Source organism: Hippocampus bargibanti, linkage group LG16 (assembly GCF_051943395.1).
Source record: "Hippocampus bargibanti isolate YZ-2025 linkage group LG16, ASM5194339v1, whole genome shotgun sequence".
NCBI classification, from domain to species: domain Eukaryota; kingdom Metazoa; phylum Chordata; class Actinopteri; order Syngnathiformes; family Syngnathidae; genus Hippocampus; species Hippocampus bargibanti.
In genome coordinates, this window is record NC_142749.1 from 6599080 (window position 1) to 6624608 (window position 25529).

At 39.3% G+C, this 25529-nt stretch overlaps 2 protein-coding genes across 2 annotated transcripts; both read right to left on the reverse strand.

Annotated features, from left to right (window-relative positions):
- Positions 1-1290: 1290 nt before the first annotated feature.
- On the reverse strand, positions 1291-14847 carry rps6ka4 (ribosomal protein S6 kinase A4). The gene is made up of 19 exons (XM_089016572.1): positions 14666-14847; positions 13962-14075; positions 13319-13390; positions 12539-12606; positions 12075-12225; positions 11859-11974; positions 9576-9683; positions 9385-9465; positions 7919-8022; positions 7583-7733; positions 7332-7493; positions 6467-6592; positions 6233-6366; positions 5961-6054; positions 5221-5391; positions 4815-5006; positions 4571-4730; positions 3316-3479; positions 1291-3216 (listed from the first exon to the last, which is right to left on the reverse strand). The coding sequence occupies exons 1-19, from the start codon at positions 14691-14693 to the stop codon at positions 3004-3006; spliced, it is 2409 nt and encodes an 802-aa protein (XP_088872698.1). The 5' UTR covers positions 14694-14847; the 3' UTR covers positions 1291-3003.
- Positions 14848-16089: 1242 nt separating this feature from the next.
- Positions 16090-24988, reverse strand: stip1 (stress-induced phosphoprotein 1). Its single transcript, XM_089016573.1, has 14 exons — positions 24902-24988; positions 23202-23411; positions 22968-23109; positions 22353-22494; positions 20955-21135; positions 20732-20858; positions 20520-20622; positions 18299-18419; positions 18004-18100; positions 17798-17922; positions 17648-17684; positions 17439-17542; positions 17075-17247; positions 16090-16970 (listed from the first exon to the last, which is right to left on the reverse strand). Exons 1-14 carry the CDS (start codon positions 24908-24910, stop codon positions 16898-16900), a joined length of 1644 nt encoding a protein of 547 aa, XP_088872699.1. The 5' UTR covers positions 24911-24988; the 3' UTR covers positions 16090-16897.
- Between the last annotated feature and the right edge of the window lie 541 nt (positions 24989-25529).

A 25529-nucleotide genomic window follows, 5' to 3' on the forward strand; every position in this document is an offset into this window, starting at 1 on the left:
GGAGTGGAGTTTATGGGGCTCAGTGCCATGGACGCGGCATCAGCGCACACAAGACTCAAATGTGAACCTTTCGAGCATTGGGGCCCGTCGATGAAAAACACTTGACTGTTTAAAATTTCATCAGTTAGGACACGCATGTAGTCGCGAAACTCAAGAGCTGGCCTTATCAGAGCTTCTGTATCCACCTTTAAGTTGAGACAAGACGCCTTTAATGTTTCACCTCTGATTTGGGATCGTTTTCAGAGTGGTTGATGAAAGTTTTATGAGTAAAAGTGCTTCTTCTTGTGAGCGCTTGTCTTTCGATGACTGCGAGTAAAAGATGGCTGGAGCGATAACGGCGGCTTTTTGCTGCCTACACAGTCCACTCGAGATGTTGTGCACCTCTCAAGTGTGGCACGGGATCCACTGACAAGACAACAATCAATGTGCGCAGTGCAAAGCATGTCAATCACTTCCGCTGGCTTGTACTACAATGTCACGTTGGGTGTATGCCAATAGTTGCAGAACGACCGATTGAAACAGCAAAGAAGTGGAAGCAGACGTGTTCACCACTGCTCAACCAATTTTCCCCACTGTATTGGCAATTAATGTGCTTCGTTACAAAGGATTTAAAACACACTTCATTCATGATCCAAGTGCCCATTTTGTAGTACTAATCACCGCATGGAAGATGATATGTCACGAAAGAACATTAAATGAACATTTAATAAGGACGGTAATGACTTTATCACCATCTATTCAAATATCTCTCGAATACCTTTTCTCCTTCAGTGATTCCTCATTGAAATTGAGTCAGCTGCTGAAAGACACCAAAGGGAATAAACGTTTTAATTCATAGTTGCTTGAAGACAATAGCTTCTTCCCCTGGTCCGGTTGTGCTGCAACCTGTACACAAGAAGGCTGGAGATGTGGACAATGATCTTCAAAATGGAATCAGCACAAAGCAAAAAACTGAGGGGAGGTGGGGGGTAACATTAAAAGAAAAAATATGTAATGTTAAATATGTAAATATTCCATGATTTTTTTAACAACGGCATGGTACACATGTACATAAAATAATAAATATCCTCCACCAACATTAAGTTATGGAGGGGAACAGATGGTGTTTGCTCTTGCGCTCCCCCTACTGGTGTTATGTGTCATTCCGAGGGAGTGTGGTAACCAAATTAAGCAATGAAAAGGTCAGAATTAATGTACTGTAGGGGCAAATATTAAGCAATAACCTACACTCAACACTGACAACTTAATGTACAGTTAAAATGGTTGAGCCAAATCAGGACAAATCAAACATCTATTCCAAAGTAATATTTATTTTGCAGCAAATAAATTGGTGCAAATAAATCCCAGTTACATCAATAATAGTGCATCGCAATACAATACCCAACTTACAAGAAAAAGGAAGAAAAGTAAAAACAGAACACTGAAAATCATTTAGTAAAAAAAAAAAACATCCACACAATCAGCACAATTTCAGTGAAATGCTCATAAACACCCGGTTTCGTCAGAAAAAAAAAGTATATGGCAGCAAACAACTTTACGAACAAATTCATATAATGATGCTTCATTCGGTACCTGGAGGACACAGAAAGTGATCTCCAAGCACCACACACATTCACACACTCAAAAGACATTCACAGTCTTGGTACACAAAAGCCCATTTAATAAGCACCCCATCACAACAGCTTTAAAGTCAATTACATAGTATAAATATCAGTGAAAGCACCCTTAAAGCTGAAATGGATTTTATTGATAAAATGACTGTGCAACAAATAAAAAAGTAAAAAAAAAAATGCACACAAGGATACTAATATACAATGAAAACAGTTTCAATTATGAAAGCTGTTTTGTATTTGTAAATCAAAATATATACAGCTGATCTCACACAGTGGCTTCCAGAGATCTAAATGAAAGTTATAATTAAGTGTTTTATTGTAATCATTTAAAAATGTGATTGTTTAAAACCAGAGCTGTAAAAACATTTCAGGTGAAGAAGTCCACCAAGAAAGTCACTAGACTGAGGCTGCACTTCTCCGGCAGGACTAAAGTACAAACATCTTTTGATCAAGCCAAATTCAAGATAATTTTTGCACAACAGATATGCATGCTTGAAATTGACCAGTACTTAAGGCAAAAACATTTATCAAGTTAAATCACAACTGCCCACGTTTGCTCCACAATAACATTTGTGGAAGTAGCCAACACTGAACAAAAAAACGTTTCTTTTGGAACTGCTATGAAAAGTTGACTGTAATGTAAAATATTTTTAGCTGCTACGCATTTATAAAGTATTTGTAAGCAGACAACTCGTCTTCAAAACAACTTTTTTTTTATGATGTAGCCTTTCCTACATGCGACCTTAAAGGTTCCAAAGGTCTGTTTTGATCATTTACATTCTCAGCCCAATGTGCAAACTTTTAAAGACCAGCCTAAAGAGGAATAAACAAACAAAAACAACCAAAACACTTGTAAAGGGAGACGACAACCATCTGCCTACCTTTGGAAATTGTAAAGCCCCCCCATTCCCTAATATTATTTACCGGTAATATAAAAGCAGCACATTACTGACACCATTGCATCTGCATTGTGCAAAAGTGTGTATTCACTCACTTCAATTCTGACTGACTCGTGAATATGGCTTCTGCTCTAAATGGCTCATTTTTCCCTTTAACCCTAAGAAGCCAGATGCTGTTTTTTTCCATGGTGCAAACGTACATCTCCATTTTGAAACTGATTTTTGTGTCTGAGGTTACTGATGGATGTTGAGGAAATCCTAATTGTGTATATTTCATGCCTTTTCCTTAAGGCCACATTTTGTATTTCTGTCCATTATCTCATCCAAGCTAGAGCTCGATAGCGCTTACGCTAATTCACGGGAAAATGTGGCACAATGATCAATTTTATCCCCAGTGACATTTGAATACAGTAGTATTCAACTTTACATTGAAAACCATCTTAGTTAAACCAATACATGTACTTTGTTTCAGCTGTACATTCTTTTGAGGGCTAGCTCTGCTTTGGGCTGACAGTTTGCTTTGGCTGTGCTTTTGATGCTTTTGCAGAGGCAGAGGAGGAAGTGGAAGAAGAGGAGGATGAAGAGGATGAACTCCATCGAGTCTCTACGCCTGTACTTGTCATTTTAAGTTTCCGCCGTTTTGCAAGGGGAGCATTGTCAACGCTCTTCAGAAAGAAGCCCTCTCTCTTACCACGGTTGAAAGCCTAGCGACAGGAAAGTGACAAAAAGTGTGAGGGAAAACTCACGTCACTTTTTAATGTTTTTTTCTGTCACATGACATTTGCTAAACAGTGCAACTCTACCTTGTAAGTGGCGTTGACAAAAGTGCGCACGGTGGGCCCACTGGACTCAAGCACATCCGGAGTGCACAAAGGTGTGGTGGACATTGACGCGCCGCCCTGCAGCCACCCATTTTCTTTCAGATCGGAGAGTTTGAGTCGCCTTACGGGGTCCACTGTCAGTAGTCCTTCAATCATGAGAGAGTTGGAGGTTTGAGGTTGTAACGCAAAAGTGTCAAACTCATTTTTGCCGCGGGCCACATTTAAGTTTCCTCTCGGGGGCCATTATGAATTGGGAGAAGCCATTAGATTATTTAATCCCCTCCACATATACATATTGAATGTACAATAAATTAATGAATAATTAGTTTTCAAATTTGAAGTCAAAATTAATGACTGTTATTGTGGTTTACATGGGACAATTTGACATTTTGGTTCAGACTTTAGCAAGCATCATGGCACTTGACATGCTTGATTTGCGTTCGCGGGCGGAAAAAAAATGATGTGGTGGTCCAGATTTGGCCCACGGGCGTTGACCTTGACACCTGTGTTGTAACATTATTCTTATTTTTTCCCCTTTTTTAGCAAGATGTGTGAATGGGATTTGATTGGTGTTAATTCTAATAGATGACATGTTCGAAATTAACTCATTCACTGCCATTCCCAATGTCATTTGGTAATTAAAAATATGACATGGAGCGCCATTTTCAAATTTGTTCAGGTTTTGGTTTTTCTTGGGGGGGCTGTGCTGATAAAGCGCTGGTCAGACCCCTGGCAATGTCTTTTTTCTTCCACGAGGGGGCAGCATTTCCCTTTTTCCATGTTACCACTTTGTTACAGCTTCAGCTGTTGTTAAAGCGCTATATAAACCAATATGTGTGTATTGCATTGTATTTTGGACAACCGCACTCATATCAAGCTCATATAACTCCACACCCAAATAACTTAAGAATTAACTCTTTTTTTTTTTTGATGAAAGCAGAGAGTCTAAGGTTTCTTACGCTGAATTGAATGTTGATATAGTCCTAAAACTCAATATTCTGTGGGTCCTGGAATTCGAGTGACAATGACACACAAACACACACACACACACACACACACACACACACACACACACTGGCAGTGAATATATATATAGGTATATATACCAATATATATATATAATATATATATATAAAATATATATATATATATATATATATATATATATATATATATATATCGACATTTCAGGCACAGAGTGAAAGAGTGGCTAATTCACCAAAAGCAGATTTTATACCTTTAACAAGCTCTTTAGCATCTTCTGACACACCCTTCCACGGCTCCCCATCCAAGGAGAAATCCCCTTCTTTAATCTTCTGCATGATATCGGCAGCATAAGATGACGTCATCCCCACCTGTTCGCTCTGAAACGGCACCTGGCCTGACAGCATGGTGTACTGATAAAAACACACAGATGGAGATCAGGGTCTTGGCTAATGTGACAGATGTTTCGCCATTAGTCATTTTTATGTTGACATTACCAGTATGACCCCAAGACTCCAGAGGTCACAGGCTTTGTCGTACCCCGCGCTCTCAAAAAGTTCGGGTGCAGCGTACTGCAATGTGAAGCACGGCGTCTGCAGTGGGGCACTGCCCGCGGGACACAATCGGGCGAATCCAAAATCGATGACTTTGAGAACAGAGTTCTCGCTCTCATCTGTAAATAACACGTTCTGAAAAGGAAAAGAAATGGAGAGTGTTTTTAAAATTTGCCTCGTTATAAATGCCCTCTTTCTTAGTTTCATTTGTGGAAACATATTGTGTTATATATCTTAATCTACTGCGATGAAGGAATAGTGTTTGTTAATCTTTTTGCAAATCCTGCAAGAGCTCCATCAAGCGCAAATGTTTGAGCACTGTTTTTAATTTTCATTGACATTGGTGCACCTCTGGTTTTAGGTCTCTGTGTACGACTCCCGCCTCGTGCATGAAACTGACAGCTGAGACCAGGCTCTGTAGCAGCTGGCTGGCTTCTGCTTCGCCAAATAATTTCTTCTTCTTGATCCTTTCAAGCAGCTCGCCTCCACGTAGTAACTCCATCACTAAATAGGTGTGGTACTGAGAGAAGAAGGAGACCGTGTATAATGAACTACTCCTACTACTACTACTACACTAGTACATGAATAAAGAAATAAATACAGGAATAAAGAAATAAATACACGAATAAAGAAATAAATACAGGAATAAAGAAATACACAAATAAAGACAAATACACGAATACGTCAGTGTAAGCACTCAGTCATACAGGAGTGGTCAATCGATGAAAATGTTTCTTCAGCCATCATCTGTACTTCTTTGAAGGTTTCGGACGTCCATGTCGGGATAGTAGGGATATATATATATAGGGCCTAAACTACCAGTAAGACTTTAGTTTGCTGACGAAGTTTCTTGGATAAGAAGCGAAACGTCCGACACCTTCAAAGAAGTCCAGATGACGGCTGAAGAAACCTTTTCATCGATAAATACACTAATAAAGAAAAAAAATACACAAATAAATAAAAAAATACACAAATACAGAAATAAATAAATACACAAATAAAGAAATAAATACACAGACAGACAGATAGAATATATAATATAAAATATTTTGAGATGGGCACATATTGGCCATTTTTTTGCCAAATTACCTGATCGGTATAGACATCGTGGAGTTTAACAATATTTGGGTGAGCCTCACATTGCCTCAAAGCAGCAATCTCCCTCTGTGTGTTGACCTCCATTCTGAGGAAGATAAAACATTTGCTTTATTTACTGAAAAACAAAGTCAGGTAAAAGGCATTTGGGAATAGCTGCATCATACTGAGTCCATCCACCTTAATTCATTCATCTAGAATTCAATACCAAAAAAGGAAGAAAAAAACTGCCTTTTAATCAAAGTAATTGGAGACCCTAATCGCACCTGCGGCTGACAATTTTGACTGCATACTCAAGGCCACTTTGCTTATGTGTGCATTGTCTGCACACAGAGAAACTCCCCTCTCCTAAGGGGGGCCCCTGGAGGCACAGCTCATAGTTCAGAAAAAACTGAGATTCCTAAAAATATAAAAAAAATAAGACAATATAGAGTCACGGGTGTGATTTAGAAAATACAAAGAATGATGAATTGATTATCTTTTTTAGTAAGGTTGCATACCGCTAACATTGCACTGCGCTGGACAGAAGCAGAACCTGGTCGGTCGGCTGGAACCTGAGATTCCAAAAAGTCTCCCATGACAGCATTTTTATTGAACAGGATGGAAGGTGCAATAAAGGAGTAGCCCTAGGATAAAACAAGAGATTTTCGGGGGTTTCATTTATGTTAGACGACTTTAAACAGTGTGCTATGACAGAAGGGAAAAAGCATCAGCATTTGTGTTCACCAGATTATATATGACACTACTCACAAAAAGCAGTCCATTTGCTTGGAAGACAGCGAGAAGTTATGTAAAAGTACGAAAACATTCAAATGTTAGTTTAACATGTGCATTTACCGTATTTTCCGGTGTATAAGGAGCACCCCAAAGCCTTCATTTTCTTCAAAAGATGACCCTGGGCCTTATACGCAAGTACGCCTTATATGTGAATTAATATTGCGCCACAACAGGTCTTGCAACTCCTGTCAGCAGCCACCGACTCCATTTCCCCCTGTAGAGGAAGTAGTGCGTAACCCCAGATTTTACCATAGCGCCTTATAATGTGGTTTGCCTTATATTTGGAAAACTTTTCTATGTTTATATATTATAATTGGATTTTTTTTTTTCATTTATAGAGGGTGCGCCTTATACTCCGGTGGGGCTAATATATGGAAAAAGTTTGAAAATACACCATTCATTGGTGGTGCGCCTTACACAACTGAAAATACGGTAAGTTTACAGGGTTAGGTAAACTTAATGGTTCATTTTAGATGATGTGTATATTTTATCCAAAAGCCAAGTCGCCTCATCTTTTTCTGAGTATGGTACTTTATATTTGTGAGGGACAGTATTTTACAGGTCCCAATTTGGTAAACAAGGACTGACCTGGAAGAGGCGGTCGGTGCTCGGGGGTGTGCTTGCTGGAGAATAAACTGGATCCATCCCAGTGAACTCCTCCGCAAAGTTCCCAACATCTAGTTCACTCTTCAGCTCAGGCTTGAACGGGCTCGAAATCTTTTTCTGGGCAAGATCGTCCCAGTTCAGTCCCTGTTCGGGAAACCATATTGCCAGTGTTACGCGCAAAATAATAGAGAGAGCATCATCTGAGGAAACAGGTCACTTTTAAGAAGTAGAACCTTGAAGAAAGTGTGGGTTTTGATGTCTGCAGCACCGCGCGGTCCAGACCCTAGGCGCTTGTGAGGTTCCTTTTCCAACAGCTTCCTGATCAAGTCCTGAGCAGCGGGCCCGATCATAGAGGGGAATGGCGGATCACAGCGAAGAATACGTCTGCAGAAAGGGGAACAAGTTGAAAGTTACTTTACATGTTTTCATAAGCAGATATTTGATGGGCAGTCACCACCAAGTATCGTCATGTTTATGTCATTAGCTAGGAATCTAATTCCAGCAGATGCCGTTGAATTTTTTGCCAAATTCTCACAAAACCATGTTGGCTCAATTTATGGATAACTCACTTTGAGACTTCGCTCTGCGAGTTCCTCTCTCCCTCCAAAGTAAATGGAGATGCTCCCGTTAGCAGCTCAAACATCAGGATTCCGAGGCTCCACCAATCTACTGACTGCAAACATCACATGAAGGTGAAATTACCAATTTATGCAGACATGACTGTTTCTTGTTCCTTATTGTCTTCTGCACACTTGAATACATTTTGCCGCAGTATGGGGATTGATTGTTTGAAACATTCAAATCTTATATTTAGCTAGCATCAAGAACGCCACATTTAAGATCATACCAAAACATCCGACTATGAATCTATGATAACACTTTTCCTCATCTAGGTTGTATGTTTGGCACTGCCCTACCCATTCTTGAGGATTTGCACGCTGCAAGAATCAAGACAAGAGCGCGGAAAATCCTACTGAACCCTCCGCACCCTGCCCGACACCTTTTTCCATAATCATTGTAGCTCCAGCTCTCTACTCACTTGAATCACTGTCTGCTTGATACTTTGCACATTGTCTCACAGTTGTTCCTTACAGGCACCACTTACATTAAGGAATTAGATTAGATCAGATGAGATTAGCCTTTATTAGTGTCCTCTGTACTCATTTGTCATGTCTTTTTTATGATGATACTAGTGCAGCGTGTTCTACCGGATATAAATTTCTTGTGTGTTCTACATACTTGGCCAATGAAGATAATTCTTATTATGATTCTGATGTGAGCAGGAGCTTGGTGATTTTGCCTATAGAATCAGAATCAGAAAACCTTTATTCCTCCCACAATGGGGAAATTTGCAGTCCACAGCAGCAATTTGAGAGGGGATAGGTAGCTAGTCGTCAGGTAGTCATCAGCTAATTGTCAACTAGTCATCAGATAATCCTCAAGCATATAAGGATTTTTACGCTCACATTCACACCTAAGGACAATTTAGGTTTTTTTCCATAAACCCAACAGGCATATTTCTGGAATTTGGGAGTATGCCGCATACCCTGAGAAAAGGCATGCAAACAAGCAGAGAAATCACAAACTCTACACAGGAAGGTCGAGCTGAGATTCAAACTTAGAACTACCATTACCCACTGTGAGGCAGCTATGGTAACTGATAATCTACTGCGTCCATGATATTGAAATGTTTAACATCTGGGCAGCTCCTTCTGCCAGAGACTGATACACCCTCGCTGCAAGAAGGAAAGTTACTGTCGCTGGTTCATACCTACTGGAGCATGGAGCATACATGCAGTTGCATATATGCACTATATTTTACATTTGATATTGGACATACCGCATATAGTTTTTTAAAATTTGTTTTGCGAATACTTCATTTTTTTCCTTCCCTCCAAACGTTGCTGCTATAAATTGTGAATGTCTCCATTGTGAGATGAATAAGAGGTTCTCTTATCTTAAAGGCGTGTATGTAGAATTTCAACGTGTATAATAAACTACTGCTCTCTATTTTCTTTTACAACTGCATACCTACCTTGCCATGGCCTGTTTTCCCCCTGATGATTTCAGGCGCCATGTACTCAATGGTGCCACAGAAAGAGTAGGTTCTTTCCTTCTACAAGATGAGAATGAAAAAATACAGTTGAAAAAATATTTCCGAAGAAAAATAGGACTGTAAGAAATGGCAATACCAAAAATGATCCATATTGTGTTTCTGTACAATACCTCTTCCCGTAGAAATTCTTTGCTGAGTCCGAAATCTGTCAATACTACATGACCTTCACTGTCCAGGAGGATATTTTCCAATTTGATGTCACGGTAAACAATCCCGAGCTGCACAAAAGAGAACACGCCAATTACGTTGATGGGTAAAATAATAACAAAAAAGACAGCTTTTTCTGGCTATATTTAAGTGTTGTGTGACCATACCGCAGTTAAATAAGTTCAATTATGTGTTGAAGTGTTTGCTTCAGTACAAAACATTCTTTGAAGACACAATATTGTCCATTGAAAATTAAACAACGATATTATCTTGGATGACGAAACTTTCTACTCACTGCCCTCCTGTACCGAAATACATAACCTGCATAAGGCAGTGGCAGACCGACTAAGCCTTCTCTGCAGGCCTAAAATACAGTAAAGTCTCGTTATATCGATATCGGTTATACCGATAGTACCGCTTATTACGATACTATTTTCATTTCCCTTGCACATTTCTAGTCTTTTTATGTATAATTAGTACCGTTTAGTACGATACCCGGTTATTACGAGAATCCGGTTATTACGGTGCTCCTTTTCATCCCCCGCCGGCCATTTTTGTTGTTTATATCGATATATCCGTCGCGCCATTGGTCAACTTGGTCACGTGTCTTGTTACGTGAGCCGCCATCGGTCGCGCCATTGGTCGACTTGGTCACATGAGCCGCCATCGGTCGCGCTATTGGTCGACTTGGCCGTGTGACTTTGTCACGTGACACGCCATCGGTCGCGCCATTGGTCAACTTGGTCACGTGTCTTGGTTACGTGTCACGCCATCAGTCGCGCCATTGGTCGACTTGGTCAGGTGACTTGGTTACGTGCCCAGCACCCGTGTAGCAGAGCCATTTTCATTTTCAGACGCTAGCTCGTGTGTAGCAGACGAGATTGAAGTGTTTGTGTTAAAAGGTAAAAATGGGAAGCAGAAGAAGATTGATGACTTTTTTAAATTGTATACATACTACAGTAAGATGTAAGCGTTGCAGTTTCCCTGTTGTGTTATGTACATGCCCACTGTACTGTATATGAATGCAATCGTTTTTTGCAACAATGTTTCTTGTTTTGTCTGCTGAAGCGCGATGATTTTGAAAATTATTAACATTCCATACTGTGTATTAAAGGACAGCCGATGTCACTTTTTATTCAAATGCAAATAAAAATGACTTCACGCCAAGACGTCTTGCATCGCTTGTGAATCCAAACAATGGCTTCAGATTCGGATAATATGCTTTCTTGTTACACATCCAGTTATGAATATGTTTCAAATACACTGTAGTTCTGAAGATTAAAGCATACATGTTTACAATCATTAAAGAATTATGTGCCATTTTGAGGCAACATTGGGGGAACATCTCTCACCCAAAAAAAAGGGAGCTAATGGCCAGCTCCGTTTCTTATATGGCTCTTGGCTGCCCTCTTTTGGCGGCTTTTGTTTAATGCAGTTCGGCGCAGGATCGGATATATCGATAGTCCCGGTTATATCGATATTTTTTCGGACTCCCTTGAATATCGATATAACGAGACTTTACTGTATCTCAATCATGGAGTGATGTTAATTATATTTTGTCCATGAATTCTTATTAAATAATTCCAAATTGTCTTTCAGCTTCCTTTCATTACGTTTCCCATGTTTCGTTGCTTCCAGATGTTTGTTCTTTGTATTTAAGCATTTAACCAATCATATTTCAGCCATCATTTGTTACAAGGATCAGAAATCCACCTGGACAACAACTTCACAATCAGTTCTGCGGGCCCTGTCGCATCAAATGTGTCGTTCAAACTGTTTCTGTAACCAATCAGATTTTACCAATGCCTTCTTGAAGGCGCTGGTCAATATCAGAGTTTAATTGATTGACTAGCCAATCACAGTTTGCGAAAACTGTTCTGATCACAAGTGCTAGTGACAAGCATACTGGTTAGAGCAGGCACACTGTATCGGTAGCAAGCTGCATATGCAAATATATTGTGCTGATTTAATAGCAGTTTTGTCAACCCACAATGGCTGAAGGATGAGAAGAAATGGATTTGGTTGAAGATTTACTGTTAAAGCCATTTTCAAGAGGGACTTTAAGAAAAAATGGACATCATTAAGAGAGGTTGGTCAGTTATTTCCTGGCTAATGGTACCATCTAGTGGACTTGGACTTGTAGTAAATCACACCACTTTTTTCCATTCTGTATGGATTCAGACATAGCACTACTGAAGGCCTAGCAATGAAATCCACGGCCTGCCACTGGTATAAGGAACACAAACCTTGTGCAGATGCTCCAAAGCCAGGATTATTTCTCCAATATAAATGCGCACTGCCTCTTCAGAAAAGTGATCTTGCTGATATAAATGAGTGAACATTTCTCCTCCACTCACATAGTCTACAGACAGAAAAAAACACATAAGAGATATGTCAGTTCTAACTGAAAAAATTACGTAATATTGAAAAACATTTTGCGTGGTAATGTGACCTTCACTTACCCAGGATAAGGTGCAGCTTGCTCTGTGTCTGAAAGGCATAATGAAGTGTGACTAAAAAAGGTGACTGACGAATATGCTCCAGCACCTGCCTCTCGGTGCGAGTATGTTCTGTGGTCTTGGCCTTCTGAACGATAGCTGCTTTCTTTAGCACCTGTAGAGTTGTTGTAGAATTCATGAGAGCTCTATGACATGAATTTGTGAATGGATTTAAAACCAAATGATGTTATCGCAAATATTCATGGCAATGTTGATCAGTCATACAGTTGAGTTTGGAAGTCGGCACAATTCTTGCCAAACCGCTCAAAAAATGAAGACATTTGTCAAAAAAAAAAAAAAAAAAAAAAAACAACATTTTTCTCTACCGTCTGTAGTTTGCCCTTTCAAGCCGTGGAAAATGATTGGCCAATTTAAGATTCTCTATAGACATACAAAGCCCCAAAATATACTTGGATTTCTAGGCTTACCTTCATCGCATATAGTTGTCCTGCGTCGTGACCACTGTTCTTCCTCACTAAAAACACTTTTCCATATGCTGGACATAAACGCACATTTGAGAGAAAACAATCAGTGAGTTCAAGTAAGACAGAAAAAAACAATTTAAGATGATTGGATTAAATTGAGCGACGGGCAATTAAAAATTAATTATTGCAAGTTAGCGTGGTCCTCAAACATCATGCTGTGCTTCAATAATGCTCAAGCTGAAACTCACTTTTAACTCAGATTGAAATCATGGAGCCCACGACACAAGGAATAAAAATACTAACACAAATGCTTACATTTTACATGAGCTGAGCTTCACCTAAAACACCTACTGAGACCTTTCTTCGCTGGATAATATCAGTCTCAAATACATTATATAGGGACTTGGGGGGACAGACAGAAAGACAGATAGGAGATGTCATTCTAAGAAGACATCTCAGTTGCCAGGTATTTTACCACATTTTGTCAACTGAAAATGACATCACAGTTTCGGTGCTCAGGTAAACTCAATGTCATTTTTAGTCGCAGTCAGGGGCAAAACAGAGGCCCCTGAAATAGACAAAAATATGTGCATTTTATTGTTTAAAATCTTATTCCACAAAGTCCATATTAAATAGAGTGTTTAGACTAGTCCTGCTGCAGCGAACATATTCTGGTCAAGAGAATGTGGGAGTTGATTTCCCCTTTTCAGACAAAAGTATCACGTGTTATTGCATATCAAGAATGTATTTCATCATGAAAAGGGCATTGCGTAGTATTTTTACCTCCAGTGCCCAACACTTTGAGGAGTTCAAAATTCTCCATGCCGACCTTCTCAGTGTGTCCTGTGAGGTTTGCTGGTGGCAAGAGAGGGAAAAAAAGTGTTGGCACTATTTGGTGGAAGTGCAATTATGCACAGATGCATTCACACTATGGAACACATTTTTGCGTTATGACAGCAACTGATATAGAAAACAACAAAATGTCCAAAATTCAAATTAAAGAATGAATACTAGAATTGTCATAGAAGGCTAGAGAAGACAGTCTCGACCCCAATGGTTTATAACAATATTTACATACAACAAATGTTATTTGTAGGTGGAACAATTATGTTTTATTTTCAGGTAACATTAACAAATCATTTCCTTTTTATAACGTCTACCCCCAGCAATCTAAATCAGAGACCCTTTATGGAGCTCAACTAAAAATACAGCGATGTCTACACTGACTGGAGTGATCTCTCGTACAAATTATACATTAACAATGTAAGGAAATGCAAAACAATGTGGCTTCTTGTAATTCACATACAGTATTTTCACAAAGCTTTCTATTTGGGTTTGTGTCATCTCGATTTCCAGCGGCGTTACGTTGCTCTCAATAATGCTGAGGCAGTGATCGAAAAGATACACGATCAGAATATTGACTTACCATTGGTGATTTGATGCTTGACGGTACAGGCTCTTTCATTTGCCTGGGCATCGGAGTCATCACTACTATCTGACGTGTCCCCCGACATAACTTGAGCCTGAGTAGTTTTTTCCCCTGCACGAATTTTGCGAGATGAGTTGTCATACACTTGTTTGATATTAGCGATATTCCACTTGGACTGGCTACAATTTATTTACTGTCGTTGGATTGTGGAGACGACGAGAATTACAGGAATGAACGGACAGATGCGTCCAAAAACGCCACCCTCGTATTAATTGTAGTGTTTGGCATGCTGTTGTTTTTATCACAAATCAGCAGTAAAACAACATAGGTTTTAATTATGCAACAGTGTTGGTTAATAATTTCTCTGCGGAAGGCGAGACTGAGTTATTTCTATAACGTACCTATTATTATATTGAAAGTTAAAAAAAACGTTAGCATTAGTTGCTAAAGAGTTATCAATGTAATGTATATTCACTTCGCATTCACGTGAACGGTCAATTGAGACTGATCAAATAATGTGCATATGAATCCACATGAAAGGGAGAGTCACAGCTTTAAAAAAAAACTAAAGTATGACAAGTGGCTCGGAGACAATCTGTGAGGTCGTAAGTACCGATAACCAGATCTAGCTAGCAAATTGCTCTTGTTGTCCGTTAAAGTTTGTAGCGTTAGCCGGGGCTAGTGTTTACGAGATAAATAACCTCCTCGAGTCCCGGCAATAAAGGCCATGTTGGAGGGGGGGGACTCCTTTTCTTCTCTGCCTCCACAAGAGCCTTATTCACGTTTCCTTCCATTTTCTTTCAACAATCAACGCATCCTTTGATGTTGAATCAGCTGCGAGCTAAGAGCTAATAGCAGGATGCTTTCGACACAACCTGGGCGATGCTTGTCACGTGACTACGAAAAAACTATGGGCGGAGCCACTGTGGATGTGTCAAATCCATACCTCTGTCAAAAATGGAACGAAAACAATTTTTACATTTGAATACCGCCAAAAACTTAAACATTTTTGTTTCTCATCTCATAAAGTAAAACCCATATGTAGCTTAATTTCCAAGAATGATCAAATTATTTTGTCATACACTACTGTACACCTAATCTGCCTTGTTGGTTCTGGTGCTGGAAAATGAAATGAGTGCCACTACAACAGTGTCAGCAGCAAGTACAGGTGCTCAACTTTAAAAAAACAAAGTGGACGAACACCCGTGCAAGCTTACTGGAAAATGAACTTAGCACCCTCCAAAACATTGGCAGCAGCAAGTATACGTGTTTTGAGCTTGAAATGAGGGAGGCTGTCCAAATACATTACAATACATTCATAAGTTTGCGGGTAGGGTGAACGCTGGCGCGAAAGACTGCCGCTGCTCATTTGCACAAAAAATGTGACTGTAAAGTGTCCTTGAGAGTTTTGAAAGGCTCTTATAAATGAAATGTATTATTATTATCAACTTCAAAAACAACAAAGGAGTAATACCAGCATGAAACATGCCCGTACAACTTGGGGACTTGAAGCAACATGAATTATGTGTCTCTACCTTCTTTCTCCAGACTTTGGGACCTTGATTTCCAAATAAAATGCAATATTCCAATTCATCTGAAGAGGACATTGAACCATTGAGCAAGATTTTTGTTCTCATTGGCTCAGGTTTGACACTTATGACATCTGATGTGCTTGACATTTGTAAAAGTATGACATTTGTACATTACGACTGGGAATTCTCAGTGTATACACCCAGTCCAATGTATGGGAAGGTCCCTCACCCACAAAAAAATGTATTTTTTTTTCCAACCCAAGGGTCAAATATAGATGCATGCAGCATACAAGGAACCAATTACAAAGACTATAAGACTATCTATTGGATTGCATACGTCAAAACGTTCCCACCAGTGTAGACAACAGGGCCAATGAGACACCATTTAAAAAAATAAAGGCTTAGAAAAGCTTTGCAGGTGTTCAGCTCCAGTAATTAGTTTAGGTTGTAACACCATTACTTTAAAAATCCACCTTAAAATTTGAATTTTATGAGACTGTATTTTATAATTTCATCTGTAAATCATAATCAGTTTGCAAGAAAACAGCTGTAGTTATTTGATTCGCTGTGTAAAAAAAAAAAAAAACACTGCATCATCTGTGTTATTTTAATCTTTTGAACAGCTGATATTTGAGTGTAAATTGATAACTTGTCCACAATGATACAACATATACCCATTATCAAGATCGCTAGATCAAGCAAAAGTTGAAAAGAAATCAAGCTAAAGTTAAAAAAAAAAGTGGTGGACAAGCCCATTGATAGTTTAATTTTGAAGCACTGTGTTTAGTCAAGCCATTGACAGCAAACAAACAACTCCAATTTGTGACTGACATGTGACGATGCAAATTATTCCAAATTTTCTTGCGGTAAGGAAAAAAAACATACTCTGCTTTAAAGTGGAGGCTGGTCCTTTAAAACACCAATTGGATGTGATACAGTATATATAGTAAGATGTCCATCCACCTTTTGATTTGGGCACATCCTCATGAATCTGGTGTCAAAATGACAGCGCAAAAGCTAATTAATATTTAAAAGTGTCAGGACTTCTTCTTTTCCATTTGGCTTTTCCCTTCAGGGGACGCCACAGCAAATCAGTATCAGAGGTTTGATTCACATGTTTGTTTTGGCCAACATTTTATGTCGGATGCTCTCCCTTACACAACCCTCTGTATTTATCCGGGCTTCGGACTGGCACAATAAGACACTGGCTTGTGTCCCCTTGTGGCTACAGAATAAGCAACGCTATGAACTTAATAAAGACTTGAAATTTTTGAAAAAATACATTGAGTGAGACCACACACTATTGTTTTGAAGGAAGTAAAAGAGAATGTATTATTGAGAGATATTTTGCATTTTGTTCCCCCCTTTGGGGCGTTTCTTCTTATCTTGGCTTCTGTCACATCAGTGAATGGCTATGAGTCCGACATCCAGAAGTTTCTGAATTTTCTTTGCAATGACAGGATTCTTTAAGTGGCTGAAGAAAAGAAATGGGGGAAAATAAGAGCCATCACATTTTTATGAAATAGTTTAAAATGAAAAAATAAAATAAATGAATAAAACAACCAGTATGACACTTACTCGCTGAGCGCCTGAGGGTCCTTCTGCATTTGCTCAAGGATCATGCGCATGGCGGGGTCCGACATAATCTGCTGCACCTCGGGATCGGCCATGGCTCTTTGCTTTACTTCCTCCGGACTGTCGTTCCTAATTGCCTGACTCATCATGCAGCGCTGTAAACCTTCTGTGGCTTCCTGATCGGAGAATGCAGAAGATGAAACGCCTACTACGTTTGTAATTATAACCGCATTTACAAGAGATTCCAATTTTGAATTGAAATACCATGTCATGCGGATTTGTTTTCTTTACATTGTCATCAAAAAAAAAAAAAGGGGTGGGGGGGAAGTGCTGCTTAACCTTGTCGTATAAAACCAGACCAAAATACCTTTGAAGAAGAATCAAGCTCCAAAGCCTTCTGGTACACATCCATAGCTTTGGAAAAATCTTTCATTGCTTCCAAGGCAGCTGCTTTGCGTGTGTAGCCTTTAACTGTTGACACATTTCGTACACGGTCACTTAAAACAAAACTTTGTTAGCAAGTAGCATACTTAAACTCTAGCACGATACACCAGGAAATGATTGTGTCCAACTCACTGAATGCTGGTTCAAGTTTGATGCACTCCTCACAATCCTGATCAATAAAGAGTTAATTTGTTAGAATAAATAAATAAATAAATAAATAAATAAATAAATAAATGAATGAATGATGATAAAGGTCTGGTGTTTGGCAATGTTGAACAGAACCTTCAGAGCAAGTTGAAACTCCAGCAGCTTTGTGTAGCAGGCAGCTCGGTTACTGAAGAGCTTTGCATCGATTGGGTTTCTTTTGATGGCCTCGGTGTAATGTTTCATGGCGAGAGGATAGTCTCCTGCAAGGCACAAGATACTCAAGTTAATCATCTAAAATGAAAACAAGGACAGAACGGTGTGCTTCAAGTGGTAGCACAAACCCTTCTGGAAGGCTTCATTTCCCTTGTTCTTCTCTTCCAACGCTAAATCAGGATTGATGTAGGCTTGTTTCTCCAAATCTTTTAGGATTTTCTCTGCCTGCAGAATCAAGTCAAAACAAGCATGAGCGGCTGGAATTTATTTGTGGACATCATACTCGGCTATCAATTTAATCTTAAGCTTTAATATCATGGATATGAATGTACATTTTTTGATTGTGGAGGAATGGACGAATTGGGAGTACAAGACACTGTAAACTAAGTAAAACAATAGATTAAATGGGGACAGAACATTCACCTGTTGGCACTTTTTCAAGACATCGGGGGTGCGATGCTCAGTTAAACTCTTGTTGAAATACTGAACCGCTTCTTTGTACTTTTCCTGCTTGAAATAGGAGTTTCCGATCCTGTACAGTGCCCTTTCGAACAGAAAAACAAGACAGATATTAACAAAATGTATTACTCCCAAAGACCATTCCCTGTGGGAATCAAAATCTCCTCAGTTCAAGCACTTGAGATGAAACTGAAAAACACAGACGTTCAATCATTTCAAGGATGCTAAGTCAAACTTAACTCTGTGCTTTTGAACACATATGCCACAAAGGAAAGACAAGTACGGAGTACAATGATACCTTGTTTTTTTTCGGTTTATGAACGTTAAATTTATGAAACATTTTCGGGATACACACGGAGCTGCCACAATGAGTGATGTGAACGAGCCCTTTCTCCTAAAAGAAAATGGCACCCGGCTTGTTTTGGTCCTCGATAACCCACCCCCAGTCGTCGGTTAAAGCCATGTGATTGGTCAAGAATGCAGCAGTGAGGAGGGGGGGGGGGGTGTTACAGACAGAGAGAGAGTGAAGCCATTCTCCAAAAAAGAAAATGGCTGCCTACATTTTTTGTCCTCTATTTCCCGCCCCCAGTCATCTGTTAAAACCATGTGATTGGTCAAGAACGCAGCAGTGAGGGGAGGTGGTTTAGACATTAAAGAGACAGGCATATGACAGAGGGTGACAAAATGGATAGAAAACAGTGAAATGTGGACTTGTTTCAACTTTGATAGTTCAAAAGCAGAGTGTAGACTGCAAGGTTAAAATTCCCATCAGTTCAATTTGAAATGAAAAGTCAAGCAAGGGAACCAGCTATTAATGGTGTTTCTAGTGTGTCTGCTCGCATCTGTTGCTGTTGCAATATCACAACTTCCAAGATGGACAACCCAGAGCTCCTTGAGACACTTTATGCAAAAAGCTATCCATTCCATCAAGCCATCAACGACCATCACAAAGGTAAATAAAACAATGTCATTATATAGTAGTTTATTTCTTTAATTATAATACCATAGCATATTTATTATACAGAAAATAAGGCATATTTTGTGTAGTTTTAAAGGACAACCGACGTCTCTGGACAAGTTGTGTCCATAATGTGTCAAATGGCTTCAAATGACTTCTACTGAGCGTATTTTAATAAGATTCCACCGCATATAGCTATATTTTACGTTTTAAGACTCGCGTTGACTATTCAGGAAGTCTTGTTTTTGAGTTGGTGACGAGTCCGTACGTGATGTCACTTTAGGACCCCCCCCTTGACCGACAAAAAGACACATTGTAGCAGTCCTTCAATCACGTCAATGTATTTTGCTGTACTGTTTGTCTGAAAACCTTGTGTTGCACCCAAAAGCCGCCAGAAGAGGGCGTCCAAGCTCCATGGAAGGAATTTATCAGCCTGTGGAAACGGGCTGATTCAGTCCTCACGGGAGCTGGTCGCCATTTTTGGGTGTGACATTCCCCCCGCCCGTTTGCCTCAAAATGACACGGAATCAATTCTTTAATCGATTGCGAACATGTATGCTTTCCTCTTCAGAACTATTTGAATCATATTCATAACTGGATGTGTAACAAGAAAGCATATTCTCCGACTCTGAAGCCATTGTTTGGATTCTCCAGCAATGCAAGACGTCTTGGCATGACGCACGAACTGGGGGCAGGACTTTCTGAAAATGCCCAATTCGCATCTCAATTTTTTGCAGATTTTGGACACCAAGTCATTTTTATTGGTGTTTTGCATTTGAATAAAAATATCATACTGCGTGTTATGGGTATTTTAGATGCTATAAAACGTTTTTCTGATGTCAGTTAAGAAACAAAAAAGTGACGTCGGTTGTCCATTAAGGCTTAGAAAATTAGAAAGTAGCAAATTATGTTTTATGGGGACCTGGGAAAGGATTATTCTCATTTTAATGGTTCCTATGGGAAATTAATTCTTGGGATACACACTTTATCTGGAAACCAATTAAATTCGTAAGCCAAGGTATCACTGTACTTCCATCAGAAAGTTGATATTACTCGACACAAATGAAAGCTGTAGCAAACTGTGTATAGGTAATAATTGTAAAGCAACAAATTTTGGGGGTCAACCAATCGTTAATAGCACAATTTGACCCATCCAAACAATTTCTAAATCACTGAAGACACTTTCCGATTCAACAATATGACCAAGACACAAGTTGAAAAACTTACTTGGCAATTTGTCTGTAGTCTTCACGGTTCTCTCTGCCCACTTCAATCGCCTTCTCACAGAGCTCCCTGCACTTCTCAAAATCCGACTTCTCGAAGTAAACAGCTAAAGGGATCGTGAATAGAACATTTCAACTGCAAATGTATGTGTAATGGTCGGCGTGAGCCATTTCACAACACTGAAAATAAGAGCACACCAAACTAAAAGTACATACCAGCTTGATTTGAAATATAAGTCATGTTTGTAGGATCATGCTTGATCGCTTCTTCGTAATGCTTCAGTGCAGTATCAAAGTCCTTGTTCTTATAGGCGGCATTCCCAAGTTCCTTTTCTTTCAAGGCCTATGAAACACCCACAACGGACAATTAACACATTAGACGACATACTGTCGTGGTCAGTCATGACCGAATTGGCCCAAACCTGATTGACTGACTTACATTTCTCTTGTTCTCGGGAAGGTCTTCGTTTACGGAAGGGGAGGACTGTGTCTCTTTAGGCTTGGTGGTTTTAGAAGAAGGAGGAGGAGGAGGTGTGGGTTCGTTATCTTCATCCATTCCGGACAAGTTCAATCCAAGCAGCACAGAAAGTGTGGTCATCACTCTTTTATCTTGTAATTTCCTACAAATCAAATGTAACACTGTTAACCTGGTCTCATTGGTGATTAGGTGACTTTTGTTTGCCATGGAAAAAAAATTAAGCTCAATGTTATCCAAACGGCTTCCCATTCTCCTATGATTTCCTACACACGCGAGTTCCAACAAAAGGTATCAGTATTGGCCCAATAAGCAGGCTTATATCAAGACATCGGTACCGCAACAATCTTGAGGCCATTTTACAATCAGGACCTTAAGGCATGAATGGCTGAAAGATGCCATTTTTGTAACTACAGCTATATTTATATTATGATTAATACGCCGGGAGAGTGGCTGCCTTTGCATCGACTCCTGTATTTTGTTTTTCTACTTTCATTCCTTTGCTGCTGTGAAATGTCAATTTCTCCACTGCGAGACTAATTTAGGCAAATCCAATCCAATCCATTGTAGGAATTGGCCTTGGTTGAAAATATTAAACAAATAACATGTTTGTGGATGTGTTTAAAAAGATATTTCCTGAATGGTTGGCATAGGCTTTGAAATGTAAAAGTAAAGTTCATGAAAATCGATTGAGAAAGAAACAAGTTATGACTTCTTAACGCACATGGATTGCCTCGAAAGAAACCTTCCCCGCCACTGGGCTGCTGGTGTGAATCACACCAGGTGTGTCGTTTTGTATCAAGTTGAAAGCATGCCGATCATTGAGGGGATAGTAGCTCATATAAACATCTTATATCTGATCATTGCAGTTAAAACCACTCAATTTCCATTCCAACCATTTTTTTCTGAATTGATCGGGCCCGTTATGCCGAACAGCAGTAGTGTAATTTTTATTTACATTACTTCCAGCTCAGGGATTGCTATGACATGAATTCAGATTTCTTCTTCTAATTTATGTGCATCACTAATGCAAACAAGTGTTCAAACGGTGACACCCTGGTTGAATTAAAAAAGTGAAAAGCTTTATATCTTTTTTGGCCTCTATTCCCTGAAAAGAAAGTTGTAAATCCACATATTTCAATTAGGACAGTTTCTGTCAAGGGCCGAGTGGATTATTTCACTCTTTTTGTGTAGTTAATTGAAAAATGTGATCCAAACAAAATCTGTATTTTATGAACCAATGTGCTAACAATAAATTGCCCTCAATTTCATGCAGTTGAACCCAAGAGTTGAGTACTCTAACTGTTATCGGTCTTTAAAATAGTGCAAATGAAGATCTCCATATAAAATAAAAACACATACGAGCCAAGCGCCGACGGGTTGCTCCTGAGTTGCTCCAGGAGCTCTTTGTAGCTTGGATCTGCCAAGAACTCACGGGTTCGAGGATCGTTCTCCAGCTTTTGATACATGTCAGGCATGGCAAAGTGATTCATCATTGATCTTTCTGAAATACAAAACATTGGTAATCATAAGCAAAGTCTGATCAAGCTTGGTTCCCCGAAGTGCGCACCCAAGACTCCAGTCAAAAAGTGTGTATTTACCATTATGTATATATGGAGGTGAAATCGTGGGACAGTGTGTACAGTCATTTCTGCACAACAGCTGTGTAATTTGTCATATTCTACATAGGCTGGGGTGCTTTCTGGTATTCAAGGTAATTCAAAGCAAAACATTTGCAAATATCCTGTTATAACCTAAGCTAATAAAGCGAGGCGTCAAATACGTATAAATACACACATATTAGTATTAATTGCTAAATTTAGTTGTTGGGGCTTTTAACCAGAGATTATGTATGCAATATATTTTGGTGACAGTGTCCTTATTGTCTTCACTTTAATTGAAAGTGTAACTAATGCCGTGCAACTCTAATCCTAATATAAAGATGGTCCCTTTCTGTGAGGCCATTGAAAGATATACCTGCAAGGCGAGCCTCAATGTTCTGTAAACCCTCCTTCAGCTGCTGATTGTTTGGCTCATGTCGGATGCCCTCTTGGTACGTCGCTTTTGCATGCTCGAGTCGTCCAAGAAATTCCTGTGCCGCAGCTTTACGGGAGTAACCCTTGTTGATAAAGACGGAGATTGTTCACCAATTAAGATTACTGAAGCAAATATATTGTCAAAAGGATTACTACGAAACACAAGTCATCCTACCTTGCCCCAGTCTGGCTTTATCTTGATGGTCTCACAAGCATCTTCAAGAGCCTTTTGATAATTGCCTTTTTTCGCGTAGGCAGCTGAGCGGTTGCTGAACAGGACATGGTTTTTGGGGTCAATCATCACTGCTTCAGTGTAGCAGCGTATCGCCTCATCAATATTTCCTGCACTCAGTGCTTTGTTGCCTTGGTCTTTCAATGCAGACGCCTGTGGCCCAGTCGACAATAAATAGATGAAACACAAACAGACAATAATAGATGCTTTTGATCATGTGTTTTTTCAGTGCATTTCTTTCACTCAGAAATACGCGGTGATTTTCTACAAGATAGTGGTTTCTATCTCAACAGCTGCTAGTGGCAAGAGATAGGCAACAGGCATCTGTTCATGTCAGACAGGTGGAACAAGTGAGACAATGTAAATTTTTAGATAAATCTATTTTTTCTTATTGTTATGCATAATAAATTGACAAAAGGCATTGCACTGTGTGTACTGAGAAGATTTAAAAATAAATTAAAATAACCAGTTCTGTAAAATTGCGCCGTACGTCATTTGTGATTTATTTTTACAAGTGGACTGCAATCTTTGGCGACCCCTGACATAGAAGATGAATAAAATTCATGTTATTAAAACAACTATGTTCCACACAAGGAACATAAAGGTAAATGTTCCTGGTAAATATCTCTCTCCCATAATCTAATGTAACGGACTACTCCAAGGGAATCTGTCTTCATAGAAAAAAACTAGATAAAATGAATTCAAGACACTGCAAAGCTCACGCAGATACAGTTCATTCTAATATAACGACTGTGCCCTCTTCAGGTGAGTAAAGTGAAGCACACTTTTGGTAAGTAATTTTTTTGTTTGTTTGTTTTTACCCAAGTGGTACCTTTGTAAAATAGTAATTTAATTAAAACAGGGCGTTGGTGAGTATTTTCATTGTGTAGAGTAAAAGCTAGCAACGTGAAAAAACGGTGTGGTCATGATAGCAGCCCTCTGCATCTAGAAAGATCTTCCGGACAGGCGGTTGACTGCAGCAACGAAAATGCTTCGACGGCACGTGAATTCGAAGTGTACGACGATACACATACGATCTTAGATATAACAATGAAATAAAACGTAAGACATGTGTTATTTAGTGCTATTGACGAGTTTCAACGATCATTGCACGAAGCATAGCCAATTTAGGCTAACCAGTTGTTCACCAACCCTGAGTGCTGATACTTTCAGTGACATATTGATTCAAAATTGAACGACAGGTCAGAACGCAAACTATAACGCTTTATTAAGAAACAGGGTCGATGATGGTAAATCATAACTCATCAGATTGGCGTTTTTGTTTAACTTTAACATCGAATCATGATGACTTCGGCATTGTCCCCTCACAAAAAGAAACCAACACGCATGTATTGGGCAATTTAAGAGTAATTATTCCTCAACGCTGGCACAAAAAACAAGTATTACATCGCAAGAGAAAGCCCGGTCAAACCAGGCAGCTATAGTGTATTACTAGCTGACGGCTAACCTCAAGCCACGACCAAACAAGCTAACGTTGCTCAGCGTTACTGTGTTGCACGACACAGACGTATCAGACAAACACTTGAAATGTGAAGCGAATCAACAATAAAATAAGAAGGGAAAACGATGTATGTCTGGGTCGGAAAAACATAAAGCAAAATTTGGAATACATGTAGACTCACTTTCTCCATGTTGCAAGCATGAGGTTCCTTCCAGAAACTACTGCGTGAAGTAGCACCGCCCCCCAACCGAAGGAGGCGGAATCGCGTTTTTACGCCGCAAAAGTCGCCACAGATTTTCCTGCCCAACCAGCAACTCAGGTCTGATTGAAGTAGATTTGTGTTCCTGGTTACAATAGTATAATTATTGGAATTATCCATTCCTAAAAAGTTATACCCCGTTAATGAATATATCTACTAGTTTTTGTTTCATATTGACATCTCAATTGATAAAACGTGAATATACAAATGCCGCCATGAAATGTGAAGAAAATTTACAATTACATGTCATTGCAGAACTTCTTAAAATTTATCGCAATTTTGGTTTGTAAATTTCTGACACTTTTGGATCATGAAACATCCTCAGGAACACCGTACGTACTTCCAAATCGTCTGACGATTTTATTGTTAGAACTTAAAGGCACCACATCATGTTATGTTCAATCAACAGTGCAGTACAGTACTGTTTTTGGCGCAATTTGCGTTTGCAGGTGCTGAACGGTCCGTCAATTTATTAATGACATTAAACGTTTACGTCCTATCGTCATTGTTTCTCAAATACATTTCAATTTGTTGCCATTTATTATTCTTT

Bases quoted from the DNA above. Each gene is read 5' to 3' on its own strand.
- rps6ka4 (XM_089016572.1), bottom strand. From the start codon at position 14,693: ATGGCCTTTATTGCCGGGACTCGAGGAG. The intron at 7,494-7,582 runs GTTCTACTTCTT...TTTCCCGAACAG, and splicing joins AAACCCACACTTTCTTCAAG to GGACTGAACTGGGACGATCT. The intron at 5,007-5,220 runs GTGCACCAATGT...TTTCCTTTTCAG, and splicing joins ACAGAGACCTAAAACCAGAG to AACGTGTTATTTACAGATGA.
- stip1 (XM_089016573.1), bottom strand. The intron at 22,495-22,967 runs GTATATCTTTCA...TTTGTATTTCAG, and splicing joins CATTGAGGCTCGCCTTGCAG to AAAGATCAATGATGAATCAC. The intron at 16,971-17,074 runs GTAAGTGTCATA...TCTTTTCTTCAG, and splicing joins GACCCTCAGGCGCTCAGCGA to CCACTTAAAGAATCCTGTCA.